This window comes from Procambarus clarkii, chromosome 89, assembly GCF_040958095.1.
Source record: "Procambarus clarkii isolate CNS0578487 chromosome 89, FALCON_Pclarkii_2.0, whole genome shotgun sequence".
In the NCBI taxonomy this organism is placed as follows: domain Eukaryota; kingdom Metazoa; phylum Arthropoda; class Malacostraca; order Decapoda; family Cambaridae; genus Procambarus; species Procambarus clarkii.
In genome coordinates, this window is record NC_091238.1 from 17,526,238 (window position 1) to 17,553,451 (window position 27,214).

General features: G+C 38.8%; 3 protein-coding genes across 4 annotated transcripts in view; all 3 read left to right on the top strand.

The window, feature by feature from the left end:
* The window catches only part of LOC123773359 (uncharacterized), a 57,384-nt gene extending 35,145 nt beyond the window's left edge, over window positions 1-22,239 (top strand). For both annotated transcript variants that reach the window (XM_045767040.2, XM_069318106.1), the window contains exons 2-7: window positions 2,126-2,269; window positions 3,435-4,413; window positions 6,348-6,735; window positions 9,399-9,646; window positions 11,277-11,461; window positions 14,524-22,239. In XM_045767040.2, the coding sequence (XP_045622996.1) occupies window positions 2,152-2,269; window positions 3,435-4,413; window positions 6,348-6,735; window positions 9,399-9,646; window positions 11,277-11,461; window positions 14,524-14,717 (2,112 nt within the window). In that variant the 5' untranslated portion in view covers window positions 2,126-2,151 and the 3' untranslated portion in view covers window positions 14,718-22,239. The remainder of the gene's footprint in view (window positions 1-2,125; window positions 2,270-3,434; window positions 4,414-6,347; window positions 6,736-9,398; window positions 9,647-11,276; window positions 11,462-14,523) is intronic.
* LOC138359218 (cytadherence high molecular weight protein 3-like) lies at window positions 19,935-20,339 on the top strand. Its single transcript, XM_069318211.1, has one exon. It carries the CDS (start codon window positions 19,935-19,937, stop codon window positions 20,337-20,339), a length of 405 nt encoding a protein of 134 aa, XP_069174312.1.
* LOC123773235 (magnetosome-associated protein MamJ-like) lies at window positions 20,340-20,867 on the top strand. The gene has a single exon (XM_045766851.2). The coding sequence runs from the start codon at window positions 20,340-20,342 to the stop codon at window positions 20,865-20,867; it is 528 nt and encodes a 175-aa protein (XP_045622807.2).
* Window positions 22,240-27,214: the final 4,975 nt, after the last annotated feature.

The following is a 27,214-nucleotide window of genomic DNA, read 5'->3' on the forward strand; positions in this document are numbered from 1 at the left end:
GAACGAAGTTTGTTGGTGTTTGCTCAGTCTCTACATATATATATATTTATAAAGGTTTTGTGGTACTGCACGTAGCTCTTATATTGACGATGGAATTATCCACACGGGCCTGTATGGGAATGTAATTGACAGCCTCATGAGGGAGAGGATAGTGCAGGGTTTTAATTTTGAAATTCATATCAGATTTACCAAACCTCGAGTCGTATTTTGAAGTCTCTTATTGGTTATCTTTCCAGAGCTTTGCATCGTTCGTAAGTTTGCAAGATTTTGCATTTAACTCTTCACAATATAAGACTCAGAAAATTTATTGCGAATAAATATCTGCAATGTTCTCTTTCACCATATGCATGTGGTTACTGCCGGAGGGGATTGATTCCCTGATGATAATTAATTACCTTACCTTCCTTCTTATGATAATTTCCTTACCTTCTTCCAGATAATTACCTTACCGCTCTTACCCTGATGATAATTGCCTTACTTTTTCTCCAGATGATAATTACGATATTTTCCTCCCTTCTTATACTAATTACCCTACTTTCCTCCTGATGTTAATTATCTTGCCTTCCTCCTGTTGCTAATTACATTACTTTCCTTTTGATTCTAATTTCCTTACCTTCTTCCTGATGATAATTACCCTGTCTTCCTCCTGATGCTTATTACCTTACCTTCCACCTGATGATAATTGCCTTACCTTTTCTTCAGATTATAATTGCCTTATCTTTCTCCTGAAGCTAATTATCTTACCTTCCTCCTGTTGCTCATTGCCTTATCTTCCTCCTGATGCTAATTACCTTACCTTCCTGATGCTAATTGCCTTACCTTCCTCCTGATGATACTTACCTTACCTTACTCCTAATGATACTTACTTTCCTCCTGATGATAATTACCTTACCTTCCTCCTGATGATAATTACCTTACCTTCCTCCTGATGATAATTACCTACCTTCCTCCTGATGATACTTACCTTCCTTTTGGTGCTAATCACCCTACCTATTCTGCAGATGATAATTTCCTTCCCTCTTGATACTAATTACCTTACCTTTTCTCTAGATGATAATTACCTTTCCTTCCTACTGATAATAATCACCTTACCTGAGTGGCCTGATGGCTGAGTAGACAGCGCTCGGGATTCGTAGTTTTGAGGTTCTGGGTTCGATCCCCGGTGGAGGCGGAAACAAATGGGCAGAGTTTCTTTCACCCTGATGCTCATGTTCACCTAGCAGTTAATAGGTACCTGAGAGTTAAACAGCTGCTACGGACTGCTTCCTGGGGGTGTGTAACAAAATGGAGGACTGGTCGAGGACCGGGCCGCAGGGACGCTAAGCCTCGAAATCATCTCAAGATAACCTCAAGAATACCTTCCTTTTGGTGCTAATTACCTTACCTTCGGCCTTATAATAATTGACTGACCTTTTCTCCAGATGATAATTAACTTACTTTCCTCCTGATGATAATTACAGTACCTTTGAAGAGTAACAGTGAGAAGATTGTGTTTACTTGTAGGAAACTGTGGAGAGGAAATTACAACTGTAGGAAAAGTAGAACTGTAGGAAAACTGTGGAGAGAATAGGAGTTGATTAGCAGGTGAATGTCTCTATACAAGGACTTAACAAAAGAATTTGACCAGTGTATTGGAGTGATAACACAAAGAGTCTAAAAAAAAAAAAGTAAATCAAACAATATACTGTACTGTGCAAATATATCCCATTATCAGGGACAGGGAGTGTAAGCCAACTACCTGTACTGTACTAACTTTTCCACATGATGCAACCCCACAACAGTTGCCTAACTCACGGCTACCTATCAACCTCTCCTCTAGGGTTTGTACCCACATCAAAACCACTACATAATTAGTGCTATTATCTACTTCCGTACATGTACGTATACAGTATATACAATCATTTGCACAAATACATATACACATCGATAATCTTTTTGTATCACAAGTGATTAATTAATTTACACTGCTGTTCACAGGATGTGCATACGGTGAACACTAAACTAGTGATTACAAGCAGGAATATTTTGGGGACTACATGTAACATCATTGAAAACTAAGCTTAAAAATCTTTTCAGTAATTTGTAATTATGTCAAGTGATGATGCTGAGTCTTCCCTTCTTTCAGGCCAATGAACCAATGAGGTGACAAATATGGGGACATTCCAGAAGTTCTGCCTTAGGTGGAACAACCACACTAGTAACTTATTAGGAACGTTGGGCCATATCCTTGCTTCTGAACAACACTCAGATGTCACTTTATGCTGTCAGGGTAAGAATTATTATGTTTTAAATACATTTTAGTCTTTATAACTTTGATGCTTTGATATTGTGGTTGTGGACCAAGAGGTCTTCCATTACAGTGTCGTGTTTTTTCCATGTTCTGTACTTTCATACCCTGTTACTAGATGATATCTTAGGGCCAATATATTTACAACCTTTAAAGGTATTTTCATGGGCAGATTCATAGTATACAGTACTGTATATATAATATATACTCTATTACTATATACTCTAGCCTTGGAAAAGATAATACAGTATAGTAATCATTTGAGGGGAACCCTCTATATTGTATTTTTACAATACAGTTCTGTATACTATACTAATAATAATAATAATAATAATAATAATGCTGTAATAATAATAATAATAATACACAGAGATTAATCACACTAATGTGATGTATCAATGATAATAAAATGAAATATCAATGAAAAAATCTGTAGGAGCTGTGATGAGGATTTTAACCTATGCGGTAGGTAGTCAAATGCATGCGCCCTAGACAATGTTTGACATGTTGTGGCCTGATTGTCTGGAACATATGCATGGGACTTCCAACCGTATAGGTTCGAATCCTCATCACAACTCCTACAGATTTTCTGAATTATTATTATTATTAATCTTCTTCTTCTTCTTATTATTATTATTATGATAACAATAATAATCATAATAATAATAATCCAGCCATTAAACAAATATAAATGACTGTATTATCTAGTCGATACTACTAGTCGAGTCCTTCAGTGAGTGTTAGTCACTGAAGCTGCAGTAACCAACTAAATCACTGTACAGTATAGCAGTATGTGAGGCTGTGCCCATGCAGTTACTGATTCAAAGACTTGCCAAATACAGTGGAGCTTAACCTGATTTTCTTGAGCAATATAAACATCAATCATTGCACCTCGGGCTCAAAGAGCAACTTTTTTGGTCATAATCTTTTGCTCCAATGAAGTCATAGCTGGTTTGGCTGTTACAGCCCTTGTTCAGTGCAAACGTACCGGAGTGGCTCGTATACATGTAAGTGATCACTCCACTACTTATGTGGCATCAGTGACATTCATGCTGCTGCTGTTACTGTATATCTCTGTATAATATACTGTGTACTTCTGATAGACTATATCTGTATATACTCTATCATGTATTTTATATTCTTTCAGGGGAAGTATGGCGATTACACAAACTAGTGCTGTGTGCATCCAGTAGTCACTTTGAGAAGTTGCTTGGTGCACTACCACCTGGAAACTCTCCAATTGTTGTATTAGATGGTCCTCACCCACAAGATGTGGCCTCTCTCATCCACTTCATTTACCATGGGGAGGTGAATGTTGATCAGGAGAACCTTGCATCTCTACTTAGAACAGCAGAAAGTCTCAAGATAAAAGGACTTGCAGAAGTATCATCTGTAACTAGTGGTGGTGAGCATAAGACTCAAAGTGATGGAGAGAGCCAAAGACATCACATCAGAGGCAGGTCAAGAATTGGTAATTGTCAGTCTGGTCCTATATATACTATAGGGAATGAGTATCCTGTAGGGATGTATGGCCTTGTTCCACAGAGCGTATCACCACATGCTCAAGTACCTGATCCATTGGAACGTGACCCATCACCTCTAAACTTATCTTTCAGTGGTTCATTAAAAAATATCCATGATGAAACACCTCAGGAGAGGCAAGAAAGACGCAATCGCTTGGATGACCTTCTTTATGCTGCTACTGAACGTAGCAAAAAGGAGGAGAGGCGGGAAGCTCGACGAGAGGCAAGAGAGGCAGCTTTGCGTGAAGCTGCTGCAAACCGTGAGTCTTCAGTGATGATAACACAAGATCAAGCTGTTCTTCCCCCCTTAGCGAAACGTGCTAGAACTATCGATTCCTCTCGAACTACTGCCCTGCCTGCCCACCCAGCTTTTCATATTCCTCTGATGAATCTTACACTGCCTCCCAATGCATCTGCTTCTCTTGTCACTTCACAAAGTATTTCATCAACACACAATTCTCATTTACCTGAGACTATATCTTTAAATGAAAATGCAGCTGTAGTTTTACAAACCCAAGATATTCATCAAGAACATCTTAATAATCAAGATATGGAGGCAACTATTAGAAAATCTATCAAGACTGAGAAGATTGAGGTTTCTAGGTAAGGATTTATGTGTTGACTATATTGTATTTATCTGTGGTAGTCCTTTAGCACACGTTGTAGAGATGAAACATGTATTACGTTGATTATACTGTACTCTATTCGTTCTTGAGGAACTTGCTGATTAGCTTCAAATTTGTTAGTCATTGCTGTTTTTGGGCTGGTCTTCAGAAGCTACCTGGTGCATTGGCTTTGGTACCTCACATTCACAAAAGTTTAAGTTTAGTTTAGTTCATTTATTATGCACCCCATACCCCATCCTGTTTCCTCTATCAGTTTACTTGATAAACTGATAGAGGAAATCCAGGGGCTGGGTTCCTGTTTCTTTGTCATCAATGGGTTTTATTTGTTGTCACTGGCAGTATCTATTGGCTAAGCCACTTGTCAAGTTACTGCTACCCTCCGAGCCTTAATGTACTGGCATTTTGTAGTCTTCAACTGTGAGCAGTCCTGCTGGAGGTGAGCCACCTCTTTTATTATGGGAGTTTTGAGTCTTTAGTGATGCAAAATTGTGCTAAATCCTTACCTTTCCTTGTTGGTTTCCCTACAGGATTAGGACTCAGTCTGTCCTGCATTTACTCATTCTACCACCCTTAGGTTGGGGCCTCTTCATTTTAAGGGATATTTGCATTGGATCTTCTCAGTTTGAGTGAAGATTCCTTTGTAATCTCAGAGCCCAGTCTCTGCTCAATTTTTCATCCCTGACATTTGTTGAATAATTTGAAGTTTAACTCTTTGTGGGGGTTTGGAGCCTGAGTGGCAGAGGCCTCTTCAAGCTCCCTGCTCAATTCCTTGGTTGCTGGAGTAAATTTGTAATCCTTTCCTGGCCCCCCCTTCTCTTAGGGTGTGTTCTAGGAAGGGAGGGGGTTCAGGATGGCAGGAGGCTAGACAATAATAATGGGTGCCCTTAAACTCAAGATGAGGATTAGTGCCAAAATCAAGAGGGGGTTGTTCCTTCAGGTTGGTACCCTTTTTATCCTACCTTGAAGTTTTTGCTGATTGCTGCCTCCATTACCCCTTAGGTACAGGCAAGAGAGCAAGGTTATGCACTTGCTCTCTTTCCTGTCACTCTACCTGACCTGACTTGTGACTGCAGAGCCATGTGGTGGTTTAAATTTTGGTCCTGTTCTCGCATTGATTGCCCTTCATATCATTGTTGCGTGACTGGCTACTTAGTTGGCTTCAGCTTTGCTAAAGGTTAATTCCCTGATGCCACTGACAATGGCCATTACCTCCAGAGATACTATATCTGAGATTTTTGGCATTCCTCTCACAGGGTGGATACCTTTAATCTTTCCCTATTGTGGGTAATGCGCTGAGATTTAGTTGCTGAGGTAAATCCTATTGAGACTGCCGAGCATTTAAGCATTAATTGAACTTGGTTATTGTTAAAATTGGTTTTAAAAGTCTTAATCCAAAGACAGAGTTTTGAGTGTAGGAAAATTATAGGGTCTGTTTTTTAAAATATCTTATGTTATATTTTTGTTTTGAAAGTGACAACTTTTACTCACTCATATTAGTAATTGGTTCATGTTTTCTTGTATATTGGTGTAATCTAGTTTTTTTTTTTTTAAATCTTTACCTATACAATAGACACAGTTTGAAGCATGGGAAAGTTAATGGGCTTAACTGAAAAACTAATTATATTGTTAATATTTATTTTGAAATTGGCTAGTTTCATTCAGTCAAAATCATTCTTAGGAAATGTTATTTTAGGAAATACATTCTTGCATAAAGTCAGGTTTGCCTATACTGTACTGTACATTACATTACTGTACAGTACTTTGAATAGTAGTTGGCATGGTAGATATCCAGGACAGGCTGAAATGTCATCACTTTTGTTTCTTTTCATGTGTATGGGTTGAGTTGTTTATTTTACTTAAATTTTACAAATATTTATGTGTACTCAACCTTTAGTTTTACAACTGTTGCAGTGATATTATCATCATGGAAGATGCAGCAGTTATTAGTGACGAGAGTGATACCCAGAGTGCACCTGAGACTCCGAGTGACCTAAGCAATGTTCCTATAACGCAAGTGTTAATCCCAGCCACTACTACTACAGCGACTCAAGTATCCGGTTGTGGAACACTTGATGACATTAATGCCGTAAATACACTATCAGCATGCAGAGTGCAAATCGTCCCAAGCACTACCATAATTGGCACAAATGGCGTTTCTATCACTCCTTCGGAATCCAGTGAAGAAAAAGTGACCCCATACTTGCACAGCATCCTACAACAAGTAGCTGAAGGTGGCCCTGGGGCGGAGCCAGCATCCTCAAACTCTCAAAGAGTTACTATCAACATGAGAACTTTTAAGGCAAGTTTTTTATGAGATTTGACTAATGATTTCATATGAACAAAGTTTTGTTCCATCATACTGTGGAGTATGAAGTCTTCTAATGTGATTTAGATGAGTAAAAAGGCATGCTATTTCTATTTTGTTAGTAGGATAACAATGCCAAAGAAAGTATCGGTAATCACTTTTTCATTATCACCTTTTTTCAGCCCTAAAAAACTCTTACCACATCTACCTACTTTTGTTCTTCATTTATTTCTCAAATATTTCACACCTCCATAAGAGCCTCTCTTTGTTTTCTGGTGCTTGGGCAGGTGCAGGCTCAGATCCAAGGGCAATTTTGCCCTTTGTGAGGGGGGGGGGGAGAATTTGGGAAGAGAGTGACCCCCTATCTTGAGGTTATCTTGAGATGATTTCGGGGCTTTTTAGTGTCCCCGCGGCCCGGTTCTCGACCAGGCTTCCACCCCCAGAAAGCAGCCTGTGACAGCTGACTAACACCCAGGCACCTATTTTACTGCTAGGTAACAGGGGCATAGGGTGAAAGAAATTCTGCCCATTGTTTCTCGCCGGCGCCTGGGATCAAACCCAGGACCACAGGATCACAAGTCCAGTGTGCTGTCCGCTCGGCCGACCGGCTCCCCGCTCGGCCAACTGGCTCCCTCGCTCAATCTTTCCATTCATTTATCACAGGTTATACAGGATCATATGCACCACATTTGGGTGGTGCAGTAGCCACATCTCTATGTTGGAAAAAAGGTCAATTACAGAAATATAGTAATAAAGAAGAGCTATAATATTATGCATATAGACTCAAAAACAAATCAATACTTTCATCATGCAAAAGCTAAAATTAAAAGTTCCTCTAACATTGGTTAAATTTTTACACAGTATGGTATATGTACTAACTATAGCAGAATTATTTGTTAAATAAAGAACAGTACTGGAAACTGATGACAGTATGAATCTGTATTTGGAGAGTCAATAAGCATAGCAACAACTGATATTGCAAATAAAATTTTTGTGACTGGAGAATGAAACCTAGTTCATATATCAGACATTAATGGGCCTCATAGTACAATTGGCTTCATTCTCAGTTCACAATCTGGGATCTCGGATTCGATCCCAGATGGAACAGAAGTGGTTGGGCATGTTCCTTTCATCTGATAGCTCTGTTTATCTAGCAGTAAATAGGTACTTCAGGCATTAGGCAACTGTTGTGGGGATGCATTCTAAAGAGGGTCAGGAGTTCAACCTTGAGGGGACTTCAATACAAGGCTAGTATGTATGTGTGTGTGTGTGAATATACACAATAAGCTTCAGGAATAGTGTGTCAATATACAATAAGCTCCAATATCCCAATAAGCTCCAAGGAGCCTCCGAGAGCCCTGGAGGCTCCCTGGAGCTTATTGGGACCGGGACATTAGCTGTCCAGTTTTTGTTGTTAGTTTCTTACCATGAGGGGTTTGTTTTGTTATGCCTACTTTTCTGGGTGCCTAACCCTGATCGATGGCAGATAAGGAAAACCCCAACCACGGGGTTTTTCCAGGGCCATTGCTCCCTGCAACCTCTCTGAGGGGGGGCCAGGTTCTGGCTCATGGTCCCCGGTAGGCTGAACTCCATAGACTAATTTCCCGGTCTAATATATCACACATTAGCCCGATAGCTCCAGGGAGTCATAGGGGCTCCCCACAGAAAACAAATTATTATCTAGTTCCATCTGGTTTTTTGGTAATCATTGAGAGCATGGTCATACAAGGGTGAGAGTCTTGCAGCTATATGGGTGATCTGTAGCACTGTGGGTAATGTGGTCAGCTTATCACTGATTGGACCAAAGTTTCAAGTTCGATTCCCAGGCAGGGCAAGACATTTTGGCATGTTTTCTTACACCTGATGACTCTGTTCAAAATAGCAATAAATAGGTACTAAGGAGTTTAGGCAATTGTTGTGGGTTGTATCCTGGGGATGGTCAGTAGTTGATCTAGGGGAACCGTTCATAAGCCTTACAGGTTTCCTGTCCCTGACAATGAGTACCAAACCATATTTTCTAAAATACTGGCAAAATCCTTGACTGTGTCAGGTTAATTATATAGCCACTTCGTCACATTGGCCATTAGTAAGTAGTTCTCCCGAAACAGTCACCTGATAGCATTAACATTGAATATCATAGACTCTTTAAAAGAAGCCCCAGGAGTGAACTGTGAGAACATACAATGCTGATACATGATGTAGAAGAATATGATAGAAAGATCAGTGAGAGTACTGTATTCATGTGGCATGTGAATTAATTTAAGTTATATGAGCAGATGAGAGGTGAGCTATATGTGCAGAGATAATAATTACCACAAAACTAGGTTCAGATAAAAGAAGCTGCGTATCTTGGTAGATTTTAATACAGTGGCACCTCGATTAGCGAGTTTAATCCGTTCCAACACCGAGCTTGTCATGTGGAAAACTCGTCTTGCGAAACAACAACAAAACTGTCGTAAAAGGTGTCCGAGAACCAGCGGAAACGCTTGTTAATTGAGGAAAAGCTCATTAGTAGAGACAAATGTTTCGCAAGTGGCTCGCTCGTTATGCTCGTAGATAGAGCCGCTCATTAATCGAGGTGCCACTGTATTATTATAAATTAGCCAATTTTATTTATATCCTGCTTTCAGACTACTTACATTGTGTTTTATCAACAGGAGGAATGGCGGCGGCAGCTTTTGGTAGACTATGACACGCGCACAAACATGAGCATCTGCATGCTCTGCTTCACCACCTTTAAGTCGTATGATGGCCCCAGGAAAAATACATATGTCAAACATGCAAAACGCTTCCATCCATCACTTGAGGAATATTCTGAGGAAGAGCGGGACCTCATTATCAGCATGTACGAGAAGTATCATAAATATGATGTGGACATGCAAAAAGAAGTAAATAAATCATACAGGTTAGTAGTACAGTATTACTCTAGACAAAGATCATATTCTCATAGCCAGCTCTGAGTTTTTTTCAAAACTTCCATGAAAAATAATGGTTGTGCAAAGTAAAACACATTTTCTCAGAGACAGCCCCTCAGATGCTTCCTGAACCAGAGGCTTTAATTCAGGCCTTGTATCTGCTACTAGGCTGTCATTGACCACGTCTCCTATTGTCTTGTCAAGGCAATTGAGAAAGAGAGACAATGTGACTTTAGTTATCATCTCAGGAGGCCTGGTCAACGACCAGGCCGCAGGGACGCTAAGCCCTGAAAACACCTCAAGGTAACCTCAAGGCAAGGCACTAGTTTGGTCTCAGAGAAAAAATGAAACAATATCATTTGTACCCCACTTTTTATCCAGACAACCCCAAGCTAGTTCAAGGAAGAAGGACCAAAAAAGGATGGGGAAGACAAACATCTGAGAGACTGGCTTACAAGGTGCATTTTGCAGTGCCTACCACCATGTTTCTGAGCTGAGGTCCCTCGGATAGTCTGAAAGTTGGTTTCCCCACATGGCACCAAGCTACATAAACTACAGGAACAAGACAATAGATAGGGCATTTATTCAAGTTGAATTTGCAGAAAGCAAGAAGCATGTGGATGGGAACAGAACCATAGTGGAGACTTCACAATAACTACACTTATTGTGAAGAAAAGAGATGTCCCATTTTCCCATCCTCCTGCAATTTTTTTTAGTCCTTGTTCTCTGTAATTTAACATATGACCCAATACCATTGTTACACATACTGCTCTCCTAGTTATATGGTCTTAGATTGTTGGAGTGTTCAGTTCAGTTATACTTAAGGATGCAGTGTGCAAGACAGTTACTTTTTCAATTGACTCCAGGGAGTTGATTTCTTGTTGACATCACATATGGGAATGTTTCATGCCAAATTAGGACTACATTTTACCAGATAAAAAGCACACTTGCCACAGTGAATAATCTAATTATGTCAGGTTGAGCAATGAGAACCTTACATACTGATAGCAAGAAGATGACATCACAGCAGGAGAGAAAGCATGATTGGCTCAAGCCCAGCAGCTGGAGTAAAGAGCCATGTTTGAGCATTAAAACCATCATTTAGAGCCCACCATTGAGAGAGGTGGAAATGTCAAGTTGTTGGTAGTCTGTTTTCCTCATAACTGGTATAGAAGCATGGAGGATTTTGAGAAGTCATTGTGGACGATTATAGACAAATAAGAGAACTGGAATCAGTTTAGAAATCACCAAAGTGATTATTTCAGTGTCTTATTGTTTTCTGGGACTTTTGAGAACCATCATTCAGTAATGAGGTTGTATTTAAAGATCAGGATACACTAAGAAACAACATTTTCTGCTATCAGTTATCTGATCTAAAGTATCTTTCATCACTGGAGGGGGGCCTACAGGCCGGTTTATGCCATGTATTCTTCAGGATGCTAAAAACAGTTAAACATAACTCATCTTCTTTTAGTGTACCTCTTTGTGCATTTATGTGTTCAGTATATAGTTTTTATATCAGTGTTTATTTATCAATAACATAATATAATATATAAAATGATTATGAGTTGCCCATCAATTGGGAAAGGAAAGAGACTGAAAACACTTACTTGTTTTCAGAGCTGCAAATGCCATAGTGGCACTAGGCAAGAAGGGAGCCAAGCACTGCGACATTAATGCAGAGGTAATAACAGTTAGTGAACTCGGTGCCAAAGTCAGTACAGAAGGAGAAGCTCAAGAGGAAAATTGTGAAGTTTCTACAGAAGTCAACAGCTTCAAAGAGGAGGAGGTCACATGTGTCTCAGGTATTACAAGTTGTTTTATTGTCATTATTCCAACTGTCATTGGCTATGCAGGCACCAGCACAGATGTAATAAGGGAGTAGTATAGGAAAAGAAAGCTAACGATTGGAAAAAATTGTTACTCACCCCTTCTTTGTATCTTACACAATTCATAGTATCTTAGTTAAGCAACAAAACCATACTTCAGCAAATCATCTTTAACAGCACCCTACTTATTCATAAGACTAGATGTCCCATACATCTGACAATTTGTCTTATTCAAACTCCTTCACAAACTGCTTCCTTCTAGTGTCTTTTTGTGCCACATCCCATGGGCTATTCACGTTTAATCCTCATTTCCTCTTGCACATACAACCACTAATCATGTTTGTGCATCTTGTTGGCCCTTCTCTCTTCCTCTTGTTTTTGTTTATACATTCTTCAGCAGTCTATTCATCATCCATTCATTCAACTTCTCATTCATTCATTCATTCCACATCTTTACATGACATTTTAATTCCTTACCCTCTCCACGTTTCTAACACCAGAAAGGTTTCTCATTGGTAGGCGATGAGTCACAATTGGTGCTCAGTGTTATTGGTGCTCAGTGTTCTTATTGGTGCTCAGTGTCAATTTCTATTGATCTAATTCTTGTTTTGTGATGCTGCCACATGACCTTTCATTATAACTACCTTACCTTGCAATGATTTCGAAACTCAACGTGCCCACGGCCCGGTCCTCGACCAGTCCTCCTCCAGGCCGACTATACCTAAGGATATTCACTACCTCTCTTTCATGCTGCTCTCTGGCTGCATCTTTTCCTATCTTGTTCCTTCTACCTTAGGGCTTTCATGGCACCAGTCATTTTCCTTCCCTTGCTCTATCTACTCTAAAAAAAATTCCTCTTCTTGTCTATCACACATCTTGTGTTTTTAAAATAATCAACCTATTTTCCACACAGAATTTCCTTTCTTCTCCACTACAACTTTAATTTTGTCCACATTCAATTTTAGCAGTGTTCTTTTAGTCAATAAATTCTTAACTAATCTATATACATCTCCAATATTCTTCTAGAAGAATTGCATTATCTTCATATATTATATAGTGATACCTTCGTTTACGAATTTAATCCGTTCCCAGAGACAGTTTGTTAATCGAAACTAATTTTTCCATAAGAAATTAATGTAAATTTAATTAATCCGTTCCACACCCAAAAATATTAACTTCATAATACATTTTATATATACATAATACTACTCATATTTTGTACTACAGTACAGTATATCTTACCTTTATTGAGGACTCTTGTTGGAGTATGGAAGATAGTGAGGAGGAGGGGGGAGGAGGAGAGGTGTTAGTGTTTGAAAAGCGAGTCCCCTTTCCATTATAACATCAGGCAGTGATACCATTTCTGGGCTACTCTCTCTCCTATGTTTTGAGGGCATTCCACTAAGACCTGGTTGTGGCTCACTGCTTGCTTGTCTATAGAATTACTAAGAATCTGTCAATAGACATTTGTTTTTCCCCATGCTTCACAACACCATGAATACCAATTCTTTTCCCAAAATTTCTCAAACCATCTCCTGCTCGCCTTAAATGCTTTCATATCTGCATCACTCATTCCAGAGGTTTTCTTTATAAGATCTTCATGCAATAGCCTTGCTTTTTCACAAATGATAGCCTCTGAAATGCTTTCAGAGACCCATGGCATAATATATAATAAAAACTTTTATGCTGAGAAACCAAAAAGCAGAAAAACATTGAAATTCTTTTAATTTCAAGGGCAGTACGTCACAATGTGGGAGACACTGGTAAACTGAAGCACGCCATGCGCTCGGTCGGCCCATACATGTATCAACAAACTCGGCAAGCGAGGCAAAGCTTGTAGAGTATGCTGAGTAGAATTTTACAAAAAAATTGAGCTCGTAAACTGAAAAATTCATAAAGAAGGGGGCATTCGTCAACTGAGGTTCCACTGTAGTTGACATGCTCTAGAGAAAGGGAAAAGGTTTTCCCCTTTGTCTAGTACAGTATTCTTATCTTGACTACCCAAGATATGTTGACCAGACCACACACTAGAAGGTGAAGGGACGACGACGTTTCGGTCCGTCCTGGACCATTCTGAAGTTGATTGTGACAATCGACATTCTCACAATTAACTTCAGAATGGTCCAGGACGGACCAAAACGTCGTCATCCCTTCACCTTCTAGTGTTTGGTCTGGTCAACATTCTTCAGCCACGTTATTGTGACTCATTGCCTGCATACTCGAGATATCTCAACCATATACTGTATATGCATAGCATATATAAAGTATCGATCAACCCTGGTATACATTGACATTAATATTAAACCTGTCTGTCATTATGTCATTGGTAATTACACTTAGGTAATTACACAAGCAAATCACAAGAATATGATGTATCTATGAGAAAATATTAAGGCCATATGAATGGATGAAACCCACATTGATAGTATTTGTGTGTGGGGGAGTCCAAGCCATGCAGGTTCGATCCCATTATTCGGACTCAATACTTTTGTCTACTTTATACTTAAAAAACTCTTTTATTCATGAATTTAGCCATTGATATGTTTGCATTTTCTTTACTATTAAACTAACAGGGCTTCCTTTACAAAGAGCTTTAGAAGACTATTTTTTAGGTGCAATAGACAAAAACTACAGTATAGTTTTTAAAAGCACAATAAACAGTTTATCTTAAAATTATAAGGTAAAGCACTTAATGTCACTTTGAGAATGTATTAAGGGTTTTGTTAAGAAACTAACCTATCTGTAGGTACTCATAGCTAAATGGCACTTCCTGCAAATAACATATACTGTTTTTATTAGTAAATTAGCCTGCAGATACTTACTGTAATTTTTCTCACATTTTACTTAATTCACATACACAGCAAAATTGTATTCAGCCTTAGTGCAGCATAGTGTAACCATCATGAATGTAACATATCAATGAGTTCTTTTGTTTTCCAATAAACAGAAAAGAGGAACAGTAATTTCAATAAACAAAAATGAAAAAATTTTAAATGAAAAAATGTGTAGTAATTTCAATTCTACTTTAATTATTTCAGGTAAGAGTCGTTCCCATACTCCAGAGAGTGACATCAGCTTAGAAGCAAATGAAAAACTCTCCGAGAGTTTTGATGCAGAAGATACAAGGGAAAAGTTTGAAAACAATAACGTGTCTGTACCAGTACCAACAAAACGGAGCCAAATGAACACTCGAGCTAAAAGTGCTGCATCTACTGCCACAGTTGCTGTGTGAATGTATGTATTCTAGTTCTGGGCCTCAATATAGCATAATTTTCACTGAAAATTTGTTGTAGTTTTCAGTGCAACCAGTTCTCACAATTTGACAATTGTAAAATTTTAAGTGGTTTTACCGAACCAAAAGCATAAAAACCTTGGCAACCCACCTAACCTATAAAGGCCAATACTCATTAGTCTGAGGAAGTGTTGGAATTGCGGTGCTTTTAATTTCACTAAAGCACCAAGATTTTTATGCTGTGGTCAGTAGCTCAAAATTGGGGTGCATTAACTGTGAGGACAGGTCGCTTCATGAGTGATAACCCCCAGGGCTTACTTGTGATACTTACTTAACACCGAAGGCAAGACTTTACACCATTTTCAGTGCTTCTTAAAATATATACTGTAACTATAATTACTCTGCTCTTTCTTGAATTGAATTAAGAAGCATTTTCTACTAAATTATTGTAATCTTTGTTAATTGTTTTCCTGCCATTTGATAACATATCACAAACGCCAAGAAATCCGTACAAGCAAGGTGAATATTTTATAATTTGTGAAGTCGTATCAACATTTGTGCTCAAGACTCAAGTTATAGGTTATGTCCTTGTTGCAACTGTAGGACTCCTTAGAGGTCATAAGATAAATTTGTATATTTTTTATTAAAATACAAACGACAACATTAATTTTTGGCAACCACTTTTGAACAAGACATATTCATATTGTAAAAGTTTTATGATAGCAGTGGTATGTAAAAGTTATAAAGCTGAGTTTCATGCAAGTCTGTCAAGATCCTAGGAAAAATACTGCTTGTGATGATTGTCGTGCAAGTTCTTCTGCGTGTGTGCTTCTTCTGGCAAAAGCAACATAATTGATTCTTAACCCCTGCACTGTGCACCTGTTTAATGTGACAACTCTGTCATGCACACAAAAAATTAATTACCAAAAAAGCAAATTTTCTTAATAATATTGTTAAGATGCATTCCATGATCATGGAAAACTAAAAATAAGTTGTGTGTAGCTTAATTTGGCTGCAATGGAGAAAGGAAAATAGCAATGGCATTACTAATTCACACTCGCTGATGGATGAGACTCCCTGGGAAGGTCACCTGAGCCAGGCGGGTTGCAGGAGTTGCTGCGAATATATTTTACTGATTGATTTCAGTGTCACCGAATTGCTTTTTCACTGGATTTTGCAGTTTCATCATGCAATAGTGTGTAATTTGAGAAATATCTATAATAAATTATGCAGAACATCAATAGAAACAAAAATATTTCTGTGACTAAAATGTGCATAATATTATATTCCTTCGACAATAAATATAGTGTATACATATGTTACATATAACACTCTACATGTTTATGCACTGTCTGGAGCCATTAAAAGCAGGTTATGTGAGTGATAATCACATAACCACAATCCAAAGTCAGCCTAGAATCTACAGAACATGTAGATTGTAGATATACACAGTTTTATTTCTGTCACTAATATGAGTATAATATTACAGTCTTTGAACAGTAAAACATATACATTTTGCTGTTATTTCTATCTACACTTTTATGCATCATAACAAACCTCTAAAGAATTCTGATGGGTGTGATGGTGAAAATCAAGCAAAGCATATCAATACACATTATGAGCAGACAAGGACAACAAACACCACTACTTGACGCAACAAAATGCCTTCAGTATACAATACTATATACTACTCACATTGCAAAATCTAGCTACAATACTTGCCATTATTATCAGATTCTCAGTGAGTGCACCATTCATCAAACTGAGATATCTCAGTAAACATAGTACAGGGGTTAAATCAATTCATGTCTTTGTCCTAATGAAACACTTGAGTTAATTCTCGCTTCATATGGTTTTATTGTGTTAAAGTAAACTTTCAGTCCATTACAATATATAAAAATATATTTATTGTTTAAGTAAAAGTATCATGTCAAACAGCAATTTTGTACTGGAGTGATCTTTTAATATGCTGCTAAAAAGCATTGAAATGTGATTGACAGTGGGAGATAACTGCCCACGAATACTCCAGAATATCTTGTACTGACGTGGATTCATCTGCTTTATTTGTTCTACAATCTTAAAGTAACTTTTCCACATGAACAGTGAATTATTGTCTAAATACAGCTATTTAGAATTATTGTCTAAATATCAGCTAAATATCTGATATCTGGAGAGTTGTATAAATGTATGATGATAATGCTTGCAGAATTTGTGCCATGTCCATATACAGATATCATCCTGCATATCTTGCACTGGATAAACATGTGTGGCCATATCAATTACTTTAGAATAATCATATCATGTTGTTACAAACACTAATTGTTGCCTAGTTTTAGGTAAGTTATAGTTGGCATATTATGTTGATTGTATTTCCAAAATGTTACAATTTTATATCATTTTGCCCAAATGCTGTAATTTCTTTCTTAGTATTATTACAAGATTGTCTTTCACTAACTTCAGAAAATGATAGGAGTGCTGTATATTTTTGTGGGCTTCTACATTTATTCCAGTATGTATAAACATTACGTTTAAGCACGTAATCGGTGGCCAAAAGCTGAATTAATTTTCTTGTGCCAAATACAAAGTAAGTTAAGCTTATGTTTTGTAGTTAATAAATTGCAAGAATGCTGTCAACTGTGTTGCATCTGTGTGTTGTCAATTAATTTATTACTGATATGCAATTTCTCCAAGTTTTTCACAGAACATATCGCTACTATTTAACTCAACATATCATTTTAGCTAAATTTCAATACTGCTGTGTGTGTATATGTATGTATGCATGTATGAACATATGTATGAATGTATAGTATATACAGTGGTACCTCCCATAACGAATTTAATCCGTTCCATGTTCGTCATGTGAAACGGACGTCATACAAAACGAGTGTCCCCCATGTAACCAGTGTGATGCAATGTGTTTATTGTGAAATTTCCCTAGTGTGCATGACATCAAATGTTCCCCAAAATATAATTTTTCTTTGTAAAATGATAAATTACCGTCCCTGAACATGTCTATGTGAAAATAATTACCAAATTCCACTTACTTTGGCTGTGAGGGCGTGGACAAGGTGCGCTGTGACGTCATCAGGGGCTGGTCGCCCGTGTGTGAAGCTCCCAGACACGGTCGCGCAGGCCATTCAAGCACCGCGTGTTGCCACAAATATATTTTCAAATATTTTTCCTATGCATTTCCAATGCGGTTTTATTTGTTTCTTTTATCGTATATGATGCATATTTGTGACCTTTACAATATGTATACAGTAGAATGTTCATATTTTTCCATGAAACTGTGATACATGTGTCAGTAATGTGTCCACAATAAATGTTTATTGTCACAATATTACGTGGTACAAATGCACTAATATTACAATATGTACAGTTTCACATACTATTTACACAGTAACACACTGTATTACACACTCAGTACTTTGGAGGTGCGTAATAGTCAACGAAGTAGTCCATGGTACACAGCGCGACTTTGCTCTCCTTGCACCAGCTACAGATAGATTTTTGTTTCCTGTTTCATCGTTCTGTGTGCTTGCAAATAATGCACTCGCGTGCACCCTTGGCTTTAGTACTTGTAGGTGGTATGTAGCCAAGCTTGTAAAGCATAAGGTAGTATTGAAACGATTATAGGAAAAGCTCAATTTGTAAGGTAGTCTTGAAAAGATCGCTTTGTAAGGTCCCACACAGGAAGAGATTCAGCTAGCCTCAAAGAGTGTCCATCAGTCAGGAAGAGATTCAGCTAGCCTCAAAGAGTGTCCATCAGTCAGGAAAAGATTCAGGTATTCTTAAAAATATCAATGAACACCACCACCATGGAAGCCGCTAACACTGTTCATCTATGCTACTTGTATCAGATGCATCATCACTGAACGCAGAAAACGATTCATCTATGTATCATCTATATACATTAGAGATGGCAAGGGTGGGGCTCAGAGCTACACCTGGATACGCTCGCTGTATCATCCTCATAGGTGCTGTATCACAGGCATCCGACCGTTGTGTTAAGCCCTTATTGCGCCTAGCTTCACCAATGTTATGACCCTTATGTTCTTCAAACAATAGGGTCTGAATTGCACTGACTGAGTACAGTCTTTCAACACCGTGTGGGACAGGTGTTTGAGAGCCAGAGGCATGTGTGCTACAAATGGTTGCTCACGCACTACTAACCCAGCCAGCAGCCCTTGTCTTTCATATTCGTTATAGCAAAAGGTTCGTTCAGTGTTTGTTGGGTAGGCTGCTCCATTATGACAATCTTTCTTTGTTTCAAATGTGTTCCATTTGTTTTGTATTTATCACTTACGTCTCAATAATGGAGCAGCCTACCCGACAAACACTGAACGAACCTTTATGACATTTGTCCATTTTTCAAATTGTTTCAACAGTTCTTTTATTTTTCGTTTTTTTTTTTTTTTTTAAGAAACATGGAGCAGCCTACCTGCCGACCACCGAACGAACCTTTTGCTATAAGACAAATGAAAAATAAATATTGAACACATTTGAAGAAAGGAAAATGTCATAATGGTTTATTCAGTGTATGTAAGGTAGGCTTCTCCATTATTGAGACGTAAATGACAAATAAAAAACAAATGGAACACATTTGAAACAAAGAAAGATTGTTATAATGGAGCAGCCTACCTGCCGAACACCGAACGAACTTTTTTGACATTTGTTGTATATCAGATATTTCATTTCTTTTTTCCTACAAAAACGTCAATGCTTTGCAACATCTCAGCAGTCACCCTTTTATATCCCAGCATCATTAGCATCTTTAAACAAGAACAACATAATTTATGTGCATCGTCGGAGGCGTCTAAGAATGTGCAAGCAGCAGCGCGACCCCACCATGTGGTGTTGACGTTACTCAAACCAGCGTTCGGCATACGGGACGATTTGACGCCGATCGGGCCGTTCGTTACCCAAAATATTCGTCTTTTGGGGCAATCGTTATGCGAGGTACCACTGTATACTATATACTGTATATACTATATAGTGTATATATACTGTATATTTACACTTGTTCATACATATGAAAGGTAGTTGACTGGCCTTTGAATGCCCATAGAAGCATCACTTCAAAAAAGGGCATTTTTTTCTTCCGAGTGTCCTTTGAAGTTGGCTCCTCCTGAGTGTCTCCTCCTAACATGGCTCCTCCTGAGATGGCACCTACTAAGATTGCCCCTCCTGAGGTGGCTCCTCTCAGGGTTGCTCTTCATGAGGTGGCTCATCCTGAGGGTGGTTCCTTCTGCGGTGGCTCTTCCCGAGGCAACTCCTCCTGAGGTAACTTCTTCTGAGATGGCTCCTTCTGAGGTGACTTCTCCTGAGATGGCTCCTCCTAAGGTGGCTCCTCCTAAAGTTGCTTCTATCAAGGTGGCTCCTCCTGAGGCTGTTCCTGAGATGACTCCTTCCAAGGTTATTCCTCGCAAGGTGGCTCCTCCTGAGATGACTCCTTCCGAAGTTGTTCCTCCCAAGGTGGCTCCTCCTGAGGCTGCTTCTCATAAGGTGGCCCTTCCCGTGGCTGCTGCTACTAATGTGGCTCCTCTCGAGGTTGCTTCTACTAAGGTGGCTCCTGAAGTTGCTCCTCCTGAGGTGGCTTCTTCCAAGGTCATTCCTCTTTAGATGGCTCCTCCCGAGGTGGCTCCTGAGGTGGCTCCTGAGGTGACTCCTCCCGAGGTGGCTCCTGCTGAGGTGGCTCCTGAGGTGACTCCTCCTGAGGTGGCTCCTGAAGTGACTCCTCCCGAGGTGACTCCTGCTGAGGTGGCTCCTGAGGTGACTCCTCCCGAGGTGACTCCTGAGGTGACTCCTCCCGAGGTGACTCCTGCTGAGGTGGCTCCTGAGGTGACTCCTCCCGAGGTGGCTCCTGCTGAGGTGGCTCCTGAGGTGACTCCTCCCGAGGTGGCTCCTGCTGAGGTGGCTCCTGAGGTGACTCCTGCTGAGGTGGCTCCTGAGGTGACTCCTCCCGAGGTGACTCCTGAGGTGACTCCTCCCGAGGTGACTCCTGCTGAGGTGGCTCCTGAGGTGACTCCTCCTGAGGTAGTTCCTGAAGTGACTCCTCCCGAGGTGGTGGCTCCTGAGGTGACTCCTCCCGAGGTGGTTCCTGAGGTGACTCCTCTCGAGGTGGCTCTAATATTTTGGCCACATTTGTAGTCTGACTGGAACAGTTTATTTGATTTTTAATTTGTATAGTTTTCTGTTGTATATAAAGATACCATTCTTTATCTTCTGCAACCATATTCTCACTATTCTATTTATACTTATTAAGGCAGCCTATATTCTTCTTACATATTCTTTAGTAATTATTTTATATATAAGGCTATTTATCAGATTATTGTTGAGAAATATTTGTAAAGTTAGAGCCCACATCTCCTCAGTAGGCACAGTATCCAAGAGTAGCATTGTTTGATGTTGAATCAACATACCTTGAGTATACCTTGAGATGATTCCGGGGCTCAGCAACCCTGCAGCCCGGTCCTCAACTAGGCCTCCTGGTTGCTGGATTGGTCATCCAGGCTGGTGGACGCGGCTGCTCACAGCCTAATGTATGAGTCACAGCCTGGTTGATCAGGTATCCTTTGGAGGTGTTTGTCAAGTTCTTTCTTGAACACTGTGAGGGGTTGGCCAGTTTTGCCCCTTATGGGAAGTGGAAGCGTGATGAACAGCCTTGGACCTCTGATGTTGATAGAGTTCTCTCTCAGAGTACTTGTTGCCCCTCTGCTTTTCAATGAGGTATTCTGCACATCCTGCCATGCCTTCTGGTCTCATGTGGTGTTATTTCTGAGTGCAGGTTTGCTACCAGGTCCTCTAATATTCTTTTTCTCATTCAACATTGAATCAATATTGATGATGTTGATTTGGTGTTGAATTGGCATTACTCTTGTATACTGTGACCACTGGATTATTAATCTTTTCAATGCTCCAATCGGCATGTGCCAATTCTACCATTTGATTTGTTAATTATGTTTAGTCATGTGCACCTCAGTGTAGTACTTAGTACTAAATGACAAAAAAAGCTGTGCTATATCAGGATTAAGCATGTCAAAAATACATGCCCCAATCCACATACATTATATAAAGGCTGGTAGAGGACTTAAATAAACCACAGGTTTATTTATTTTGATGTAACAGTGATTGTTACATCGTCAGAGTATTATAAATGTTGTTGATAAGAAAAATGAAACAATCTCAAACAGTGAGTTGGTGTACAGAACTTCTCATATTGACAAGTAGGAAGTTATGTTTAGAAAAGTGTGCCTATAAGCATGCAGCTCACATCTTCATGTTTCTGTTTAATAATCTGGTAAATGAGCCCCTTCAACTTTTAAATTACAAATTCATCGACAACATTTTTTCTTAATAAAGTTTATAGGTTCTTTCATTAAATTTATTTCTCTTATATATTTCATATGATCGGTTTCCTTTAGTGTTTTCTCTATTATTTCCGCAAATTCTATAACAGTTTATGTGAAAGAATAAATGCATTATATTTGAGCAGTATCTCTGGAAATAAATGTTTGCAACAGATGGGTTTTATTTGGCATTCAAAGATGAGTGTAATATACGTGTATACATTTTTATATATTTATGGGTGTTTGTATATGCCTAATAGTAAATGAAATTATCTATAATTTAGAATGTTTATATGGTAACATGTTAAATACTGCGATACATATCAGATAAAGAGACTACAAATTACCTTGCAGGATTTTTTATTTTTTTTTTAGTTATAATTTTTGTAATGTATGCAAGCCATTAACTATTTATATAGAAAGTTGAAAAAATATTTGGATAGTAAATGCTAAGGAACCTATTAATTGACCACCTGGAAATTTGTGATCAAACACATTGTAATTTCTTACATAATAAGAGTGAATTTTTGCTTCTCGACACTGTAGGTTTCCATCACATTTCTCATGCATATCAGCTCACACTAAAACAAATTTCTTTTTCTAATACCATTTTTAATATTATACTACGGCTTGACCAAGAGATGGATATTCAGCAAAATAAAGCACACGTGGTTCGGCGGAGTAGATATTCAAAGCAGGATTATTACACATGTACTGCTGTTTGAAAATGTTCATATTACATGATACCTGATATTGCATTGTTAAATTTAAATGAAGTAGCATTGTGTTGGCAGTGCAAAGGACATCTCCTGCCATGTTGCTACCTGACAAATATTTGTTCTGCCAACAGAGTGACACTTTATTATAATTTCTGAAAATCCACCCATTAGCATAGCCAAAGGATGACCTTGACTAATTTGTATATTCGCTAGTTAAATAGACACTAGATAGTTCAGTGGCAAACTCAGGTGGAGACGGGGTGCATTAAGTGCACATGTTCCTTCCATTTTTTTTTAATTAAATTACCAAACATCACCAAAACAATAATTTAAGCAACATTTTGTCTGTATCATATTGCACACTGGGTATTATAAAGTAGAGGATGATGCATAGGGTGGCTATTAGCAAGATACTTAAAACATCCCCCCAAAACCTGGGTGTGCCATTGTATTCATATTTATTATACAGTACATTGTTTTTGTCAAGGGATAAGCTTTTAAAACATCCATATCTATGTGCTTTTATCTATATGCTGTAAAACATAATGACCTATCTAGGAGCAGTATACTGTACACACTTTTGTAAATTTAGATATTTTTAGCTGTGCATGTTTAATATGCAGCAATCTTGCCCAATATGGATCTGTCTGCTGTCAGACCTTTCTTGCATATCAGTTCCACACAAAGCTTCCATTTGAGAGTGATAGTGTTGTGTGTATATACATGTAAGTTGACTGAGCATGTCAAGTTTCAATATGTGATGAAAATAAGAATGACAAGATTTTCTTAGGGTTAAGGATATACAGTTTTTTGTAGATTAATATATTGTCTCTCTTTCTTGAGACTCTGATCAGTATTGGACTTCGTTCAGTTGGTAAAGTTAGGCTGTACCTTTCTGATAAAAGGATTTGCATTACCCACAAGGTAATAAAATTAGTTTTAAAATTTCAGTGAAAACATATTTTTATAATTACATCTAGCTTAATATTTTTGTTTTTGAATACAACAATTATTAGGTGAAGGCAGCTAATAAATTTCATTACTGATTATGACACTGCTACTGTAATTAGTTTGTTAAACTTCATTATATTATTATAACAATATTTATTAATAGTTACTGTACACCATGAAGGACATATACCAACTTTTCATTTACAGTATATTCAAATTCATTAAGTACTATTTGTTTTCTTTCAGTGTATGTATGTAATTCATCATGTTTTTATATACGTATAATGATCGTATGATGTTTCCATTAAATTTGGGTAACTTAACCTTTTTTTTCCCGCATGGTTGTGCCGAGCGCACTCAGGGTTTCAGGGATGTGCATGGACAGTGCCTCTCAACATTGAAACATGTGGAACTGTGTAGGTCTGCAAATGTTGGGTTGGCATTGGGATTACTAGGAATCTCTGGTGGATGAAGTGGTCTTGAACGGCTGAACTTAGGAAGGGATCATTGCCAACATAACCTTGGTAAGGAAATCAAGTTACTCTCCCATCTTGCCCTGCCAGCCCTTAAGGCTGCGAGGCAGGATATTCAGTTTATTTTTATTTTGGGGAGGGGGAGGGGGCAAATGGGCATACCATGCATAGAATTTGTACATCATTTCCAAGTAATCACCATTTGTTTTTCTATAACTTTGTTAGACAAAATTTGCTTAAAATTATTCTTTAGTAAGGGAAGGTATAAGAGGGGTAAACTACTACCTCCTTCCCCCTTTCCTCATTTTTTAATTCTCCACACCCATATGATGGCAATAAACTTTTAACTTCTTTTTATCAAAATCTATCTATCTATCTATCTATCTATCTATCTATCTATCTATCTATCTATCTATCTATCTATCTATCTATCTATCTATCTATCTATCTATCTCTGTCTCTGTCTCTGTCTCTCTCTCTCTCTCTCTCCCTCTCTCTCAGATATAACTACCCTGTATATAAAGAAGTAATTTGTTTGAATCTTCTAAATACTGTTTAACGTGTCAACAAATTTGCATGCGGGAGGTAGCCCTCAAATAAATGACTGCAGAAGGGTTAAGATAGGAAAAGCCTGAATTTCTCTTGGCATTATATTGTGAATAGTAGCAAATGTATTTGTGTATATGCTTACCTTTTGGTGTTTATGGAGGGGGAGGGGGAGTAAGATCTAGCTCTCTGAGCCCAGCCTCCTAGCTATTTGTACCTGATGCTTTTTACATATCTTAAGTGTGAAATTTCTCTATCTTTTATGCTCTCAATTCCATAACTTTTCAGTGTATTCTACTTGTTGACCCCACCTGCATTACATTACATGCATTACATTACATATTTTGATTCATGTACATTTCTAACTTCCATCTTGTCTTCATGTCCAATTATTCCTGAATTGGAAGAGGGTATTCATGCCCATCTTGTCTAATCTACTAAGTATTTTGTATATACAGTAGTGATTAAGTTTCCTATAGTCTTTCTTTCCTTTAAAGTTATTAAGTGTAGCTCCCTTAACCTCTCCTAGTTGTTTGGCTCTTATTTCAGGCACCACTTGTAATGCAAGCCTCTGGGACTTTTTAAATCTTACATTTGTGCTGTACAAAATGAGAATTCCTTCCTGGAACTGCATAGTTTTGTTTGCCAGCTTTGTATATGCTGCTGTTATCATGTGTGGTTCTAATGTTAGTGCAGATAATGCATCTATTTACAAATATGCCTTTCTAATTCCTATATCTGTCTTTTTGTTATAGTAACCTTTTTGTCTCCTTTCCCATCTCTCATTACCTTATATTTGCTGGCAGTGAATTCTAGCAGCCATTTAATTTCTTGCTACCTGCAGCTTGGCTATGTTCTCTTATATTATCCAACAGTCCTTTTTATTCTTTACTCTCCTCATTAACTTTGCAAACATTGATTCACATGAAGTCACCCCCTCAGGTAGGTGATTTATATAGCTTAAGAACAGCAGAGGACCAAAGCCCAAGTGTCGAGGGGTCGCACTTACTCTATTTTACCTCTCTGACTATGGCCCTCTGTTTTGTCTGTCAGGTCTGTGTGTGCATATACAGTATATCATATGTACATATGCACGTAAACATGTGTGTTATCAGACTATTTAGTTACTACATTTTCTGTCATTCATACAATTTTCAAAATTCTGCACCAGTATCTGATCAGGTAAAATGTATAGAAATTTGGTTAATGTTTAAGCAGCTGCTTACTACATTACTTGCTTTTTGTGAATACAGTAATGATAAAATAAAAGTTAAGAACAGTGATGAAACTATGAAACTAGTGCATGTACAAAAAATCAAACAAAGTACATTCATGGGGAGAGGCTTCTTGTGGACTCCCTGAAGCTATGCATTGAGATGGTTACCATCTACCAGATTACATCAGCCGTGGAGTTCTTAGGCTTACTGGGGACCAGAGTTACAATCCTTGCCCTCTCAAAGAGGATGCAGGGAGCAGTGATGTTTCACCTCCTCACCAGGAAAGGCACTCAGAAACTCGGCAAGTCAAAACAAACCACTGCTGGGTTCAAAGGAGACCATAGCCTCAAAATCCGTCTAATGGATTCCCAAACTATGTAAGCAAACGATTGAATTTCTTGAAACTAGCATGAGCTCGGTCACCCCACCTTTCCCACTCGTTTGGGGAAGAGGAAGAAGGGGCTCAATGTCTTCAGGGGTCTGAGCAGTCAAGTCTTGCACAGATGTGGGTCACCTGCCTGCTGTAATAGTTCCCAGGTTGCCTCTCTTCCATGCAGTCTCCTCTGTTCAGCTAAGTAGTTTTGGTGTTTGCTCTTGGTGGCTTTTCCTGTACACTGCAGTATAGTATGAGCCTTGTTTGTAGAGTGCTTGGAGCTGCATGTGCTCAGGGTTACCTTCACTGTGTGATCCCTAGTAATGCCCTTGCACTGTCAGAGTTGTCTTCTGTGGAGTGTTTGGGAGTCGCTCCCTTAAAGGTTCTCTTTGTCTGTGGTGATGCTTGCCCAGGGTGAGTCAGGAGTCTTGCGGCTTCTCTGTATATAAACACCTGCATCACACACCTTAACCCAGGTCAGGTGTGACTGTCTGGCAGGGCACACTGGTGATTTGCTGGGTTTCCTTCAGCACACCGCAGATTGGCCTTCACAACTGTTCGCTTACTTTTAGGTCCAGTGTAGTGTCCCTAGAGTCTGGGTGTCCTGCTTGCTTTACCCTTCAAGTCCTGAAAATTCCCCTGTGGGTTCGGTGGTCCTATGGATATTCCCCTGAACCTGCATCTCACTTTGTGAGAGATTTAAGAGGTTGCTCGTCTACAGTGCCATAAGATGATGCTCACTCGTTCTGCTACCGCCATGCTGCCTGTTGGGTCAGGTGACACCTTCGACCTTGAGTCCTGTGGGGTTTGCTTCTTCCCATGTGACTCTTCTTTCTAACCCTCCTGATGAGGTTAGTGCATATCAGGCA

Bases quoted from the DNA above. Each gene is read 5' to 3' on its own strand.
- LOC138359218 (XM_069318211.1), top strand. From the start codon at position 19,935: ATGAGGTGGCTCATCCTGAGGGTGGTTCCTTCTGCGGTGGCTCTTCCC.
- LOC123773235 (XM_045766851.2), top strand. From the start codon at position 20,340: ATGGCTCCTCCCGAGGTGGCTCCTGAGGTGGCTCCTGAGGTGACTCCT.